Source organism: Aphanomyces astaci (assembly GCF_000520075.1).
Source record: "Aphanomyces astaci strain APO3 unplaced genomic scaffold supercont1.30, whole genome shotgun sequence".
Classification (NCBI taxonomy): domain Eukaryota; phylum Oomycota; class Saprolegniomycetes; order Saprolegniales; family Verrucalvaceae; genus Aphanomyces; species Aphanomyces astaci.
In genome coordinates, this window is record NW_009798293.1 from 76,697 (window position 1) to 82,560 (window position 5,864).

The window sequence follows — 5,864 nt, forward strand, 5'->3', positions numbered from 1 at the left end:
CCAACGCAACCGAAGTACAGTCGACACCGCCTGCACTTTCTGCACCTGCAGCATCGAGCGGGTCTGACCGCAGTCCACTGGACTACAATAAGCGCACACAGACTATATGGCATATCGTACATCGACACGGGGGTTTGATCCCTGTAACCTAGATTTCCAATTTAAGAGACATATTTTGGAGGCGCCGTCTTGAAATGGAAGCAACTAGGCGCTGAAGAATGGGATTCAACCCCTGAAAGTTGATACATGAAGTATAAAGGCGAGTCTTTCGATGGTGCATTGAAACATCGTTTTTGACGGTATCCTTGTTGTACTAAAGTCTCATTTTCCAAGCAAAACACCTCTTAAATTGAGGGATACTTTAAGAGCCATATTTTAGGTTTCGCATTTGTATAGTTATTTGCATATTAATTTTGTGGTTAGCGTATGTATTGTCAAGAGGTAAATTCACAATGTATATTGCGGATTTGGTACAGAATTCCAGATTCCGTCGAATCGAATCTCGCCGACTGAATCTATCACAAACCTCGCCCATTCGCTAATCCATTCATGCTAGATTACGATTGGCTACTCAGAAACCAGCCTTTCAGAGAACGTGCCGAACTTCAACTCACTTCAGAACATCCACGCGGACACCCACCATGGAGGGGCATACACTCCCGCGAGGAACACGAGATCCTCACAAAGCCCACGTCCAAGACCACTAGCAGAGGTGGGGGCGCGCTCAACCTCGTTGTACGAGCGCATACTTGAGCATATGATCAAATAGACTGTCGGTCAGCGCAACACGTCCGCTGTAAGGTTAGCGACGTTCGTCTGTGGTGGTGCGTCGTGGAGTGAAATGAATCGTTTCTCGTCCTTTCCATAGATGACTGCCAAACGAGACTTCTTCATCCCAAGGAAGTAGTAGCCGTAGAGGAAGTGCATCACAGTGTTGGGGCTGGCTGGCGTGTCCGTGGAAGACAACAGACTCAATGGCGCTCATGGGTATCGACAACCAGCCAGAAGGGCGTGCGTTTGAAACTGCCTAACTCACAGACTAACTAATCAAATGCCGTCGCGCGGTTTATGAAAGTAGGGCTCTGAACCTCTCCATATCCAGAAATTCCCAGCAAATCGACAATACAGGACCAATAGTTCGATGTACACTGCGCGCCACATGAATAGACCCACGTACGTTTTGGTATGTAAACTACGAACCTCTTCGATCTATGACAAGCCAACGAGGTTCTGAGCCCTACAGGGAAGCCTTGTGCTGGACTCCAGTGCTTCACATCATTATAACATCGATGAAAACTCGATCCTCATAATTCTGACTACAAGCCTGCGTCAGATGAATAGACCCAGAGTAAAAAAAACAAATTACTGGCACAATTGATCATTTTCATTGACTTAATAGCCTGTTCTACCAGCATTGGCTTCGAACACAGCCACACAACGTCGTGGCATTGACTGGATGAGTGACATTATGAGTTCTTGGCTGATTCCACACCAGGCTTCGATGATGGCCAACTTGAGGTCCGCAACACATTGAAATTGACGGCTATTTCGATAAACATTGCGCAGAAGGAGTCCCCACAGGTTCTCGATTGGATCAGGAGATAGTGAGGGGTGGACAAATAGAGTAACCTTTTCATCCGACAAAAATTCTTTCGAGTATTTTGAAGTATGAATCGAAGCTCCATCTTGCATAAACACAAACTCATCTGCATAATGACAATGGCAAATGGAAACAAGTAAATGCTTAATATTTCAACATATGCAGATGAGTTTTGATTTCCAGAAAGAAATGCCAACTCAGACAAACCAGCAGAAGAAAAACCACCCAAACCATGACCCCACCCCCACCATTCCGACGAGTGAAAAACGTGTCTGGCTCCATTCGAAGGTCGCGTCAATAATGTTGAAGGCCGTAAGGACCATCAAGGTTGAAGATCTTTTCGTCCGACCAAATAATTCGACCCCAGTCTGGAGGAGCAGCAAGATGCTTGTTGGCGTGCTCGATACGGGCCTTCTTGTGGCGTTTCGTGAGGGCTGGCATGGGTTTTCGCTTCACATAGCTGAGGTTGGGGGCTTGGAGGAGACGCCGTTGGCATGTTCGAAGAGAGGTATCCAAATTTAGACTTGTCTTAAGGCTTCGAGCTGACAAGCCTGTCTTGGATGCCTCTCGAACAAGCAAACGGTACTCCCGTCCGATGATAAGGCCCGCCTTTCTTCCTTTGAACCCTGTTCCATACTGCTCCGGGTCCTTCAGAAAGGTGCGAACGGCCTTTGTTGATCGAGAAATCTCGAGAGCTATGGCTCGGATGCTCAATCCGTGCCGTCGGAGAGCCAAGACCATGCCCTGCTCCATGGAACTCAAGACAGATCCGAGACCCATTGCGGCAAACAGGTGGAGCTGTTACAAGGTACTACATAGTATTTGTGAGGATAGGAGGCCGTGAGTGTGGTTGAATTTACCTCCAAAGCGAAATTTGCCGAATGGGTCTATTCTAGTGGCGCGAGTTTTTGAACCAATTCATTACCCGTGACAATCATATTGGGAAAAATGGCGATCACTAACCAACATCAATGCGTTTTCTAGTTGCCTTCTTCTTGGCGTTGGCTGGAAGGCACAGTGCTTCACTTCGAACGACGATATGACGCTCGATCCATAGGGCTTCCACGAATGACTTGGGTACGCCACAGTTCTTGAAAAGGTTGTATCGCTTGATCATTTGCTCCTCTGATAGGGGCCTCAATCCGGTAGCGCGATAGCCGCTGATGACGTTTGCAGGCAACACACTTTGCGTCCAAGATGTCGAGGCGATTCACAAGGCCGCTGCCTTTGAAATGGAATGAAAATCTCCAGTTTCTATCGTGTACATGATACATCCTTTGGTTTGATTTAACTATACTTGCAAAATATACCGTACCGTCTTGAACCATTGATTCAAAGATAGCTTTACAAATCGAACACTTGTAAGGGCCAAACACAGATACGTCCAGGGGTTGAAATAAATGCGTTGCATTCGCCGGAAGGCAAAGTAGTACAATTTCAAATGAAGCCCACAATGCTAAAATGTCCGAGGAATAATCGAAAATCAGCAACACAGGACGAGTAACTGTTTTGTCCAAAGAAGTAGGAAAATGTCTCGACATTCTCCAAATAAATCCTCATTGATGAAACCCTTTGGTGAAGTTGACTCAGCAGCATTAGGGACATCACATTCAGTACTCAATGTCAACGTTTTCACCAGGAAAGACAAATAATGGTGACAATACAACCCCAGACGCACTGGCACAGGCGACAATAGACAAATAGAAGTTCGTAGCTACCGTTTTGGCCCATACGTTCTGAGACCCCTTCAAGGCGACCACCGACTTGGACATCTTGCGCAGGTGAACGCCGTTTCGTCCATGTTGAAGATACGGTCGGAAGTCAAGGCATGGTTCGTGATGACATCGGACATCGAATCGAACAACATGTTCACACCCTCCATGGTGACTACATTTATTGCGTGGGAGACCACCTGCGCGACGTGGTTCTTCAATTGGGGGTGGCGCTCATGAAATCGCTTGAACCAACCAGCTCCGACTGCCAACGACGCGTCCAGACGACGGGCGAGCTGGTTCGCTTTGACGAGGATGTCTTGGCGATCGACAGGCTACCCGAATTGCTGCATGGCACCGTTCGACGCAACCAGGCCCGTCTCGCATGATTGCGGCAGGCATGGTTTCGGGCCACTGCGCAATGGCACTTTAGAGGTCCCCGCCTTCGTTTCGTATACAGGTTGCATCAATGTCTTGTACGGTATCGTCGTGTGTGCAGCCACAATGTTTCCCTTCTGGCAATTACGCATTGCATGAACTGCTTGTTCAAGCTCATGTTGTTTGTATCTGCTGCGTGGCCGATGGACCATTGTAGGTGCACGATCGCATCCAAATTAATTACACTCCGTAGTGATGGAATTTTTCCCCCGTCAAACAATAGAATTACTGTCATTTAGTTTGAGTTTCGCGGTATTTTCAGTGATGCCTGTCAACCAAAAGACTTTGGAAGCCGTACAGCGCGTCCAAGCCGGCGAAAGTGTCGCCGCCGTTGCTCGGAGATCCGATATATCGCGGAGCACGTTCTTTCGCACACTTAAGAAGGTTAAGGAAGTCGGTGCGCCAACCACCGAAAAACGTGGCCTAAAGACAACGCTACCCATGCATGTCGAGCATGACATTGTCACGTGGATTGGAGCCAGGCAGCATGCTGGGTAGTCAGTTGACCGAAGCGAGATCATCGCAGCAGCGTCGCAGATCTTGTCCGTCAACCATGAGTCCCCCTGGACGTGGGTGGTACAAGCGATTCAGCTTGCGTCATCCAATTTTGACCGACCAGCTCGCACAAAAGTTGTCAAATGGGCGCAACTCGGTGACTCGTGAGGGTACGCAACAATATTTCTATAGTTTACTTCATGCATGTTTGCTATTTAAGTGCACAGCAAGTGACATTTACAACATCGACGAAACGAGTTTCAAATCCAAGACAAAAAATATGAAAATCTCGCAAGCAATAATAAAATAAAGCCCTCCACAAAATTGTACTACTAGTAAGTTAGTATGTTAGTATGATGCGAAGACGAAAATCAGTCTTCGCAAATTTGGTCTCTATAAATTGATATTTCCACAACGAAATGAATTTGGGTTTGCCACAAAATTCTTCTATCCGGAAGAATTCGACGAGCTTATTTCGATTGCGAGATTTTTGGTAATCATCCATTCGAGGTTCAAAAGATGTGCACTTGACGGACCATAACGACTCGTACCACTTGACCATCATCATTGCCGCTGCAGCCGACGGCACACCAGTGCCCCCTGCGTTCATCTTGCCTGGCCAATGTTGTGAAACTAAGCAGCAACGAATCGTAACGGTTGAAGTTGCTCGCAATGAAGTGCTCGCAGCACTATCGTTGCCGCAAGCGAAGAAACGAAAGGGGGTCACGACTCGCTCCGAGTGGCACACTCGCAACGGCCTCCACTACATGTATGCTGCTTCTGTACCGTGTGTTTGGGCAAAACGAATCTTTCGTTTTCAAATACTGGTCGGATTTAGCTCATTCTTTTCTTAATCGCTTCGTCTTGAATTAAAGATATGATGAATCCCACGTTTTGAAGGCTAAATATGAATGGTGATAGACTTATGTGCCTTCGCGACATGGGGAATCCAAGCATTTGCTTGGGTCGTATTGTGAAAATAAAATAGCTCGAATCTTTAAAAACTTGCAAAGAGGAAATCCACTACGGTAGTACTTGATTTTCAGTGCTCCCGCTCGTATTATTATAGATTTTGGCCTGAGTGCAGAACTATTTTTTATTTAAATATCGCTGTTCTGAGTATATTAATTTGCTCAGAATGTATGGCAGGAGCGAAATTTGAAACAACGATATCCATTTTAATATCCCGTTGTATTGATTATAAAACCCCTCACCCGATGAACTGATTTCGCCTATATTAGTATATACCTTCAGATCTGAAAAGTGATACATGGGGGAAAAGTTATGGAAGAATTAACCAATACATTCGTTTTGCCCAAACCACAATATGTGCAAAGGAGTGAAATAAAATTAGATTGTTACAAAGTCCAATTAAATTTTTGCAAAATTTTATTCTGTACGGTGATTTGCATTCAATTATATTTAGGATCATGCTGTTCTGCAAATTCTATTAACCACATACAAAGATCAAGTTCTCTTACCAGTGTCATAATTAGAAAAAAGCAATGACGTTTTACAGCAAAGTAATTAAATTCGGTACAAATCTGAAGTGATATTGAACTGTTCTACTTGATGCGTCAAAAACACTTGTTTCGTTGAATATTTTCTTATGATGCAGA

General features: G+C 45.6%; 1 protein-coding gene across 1 annotated transcript; it reads right to left on the reverse strand.

Moving 5' to 3' along the window:
- Nucleotides 1-3,956: 3,956 nt before the first annotated feature.
- H257_10708 (hypothetical protein) lies at nt 3,957-4,368 on the reverse strand. Its single transcript, XM_009837344.1, has one exon. It carries the CDS (start codon nt 4,269-4,271, stop codon nt 3,963-3,965), a length of 309 nt encoding a protein of 102 aa, XP_009835646.1. The 5' UTR covers nt 4,272-4,368; the 3' UTR covers nt 3,957-3,962.
- Nucleotides 4,369-5,864: the final 1,496 nt, after the last annotated feature.

Coding starts and splice junctions, on each gene's coding strand:
- H257_10708 (XM_009837344.1), bottom strand. CDS start 4,271: ATGATCTCGCTTCGGTCAACTGACTACCCAGCATGCTGCCTGGCTCCA.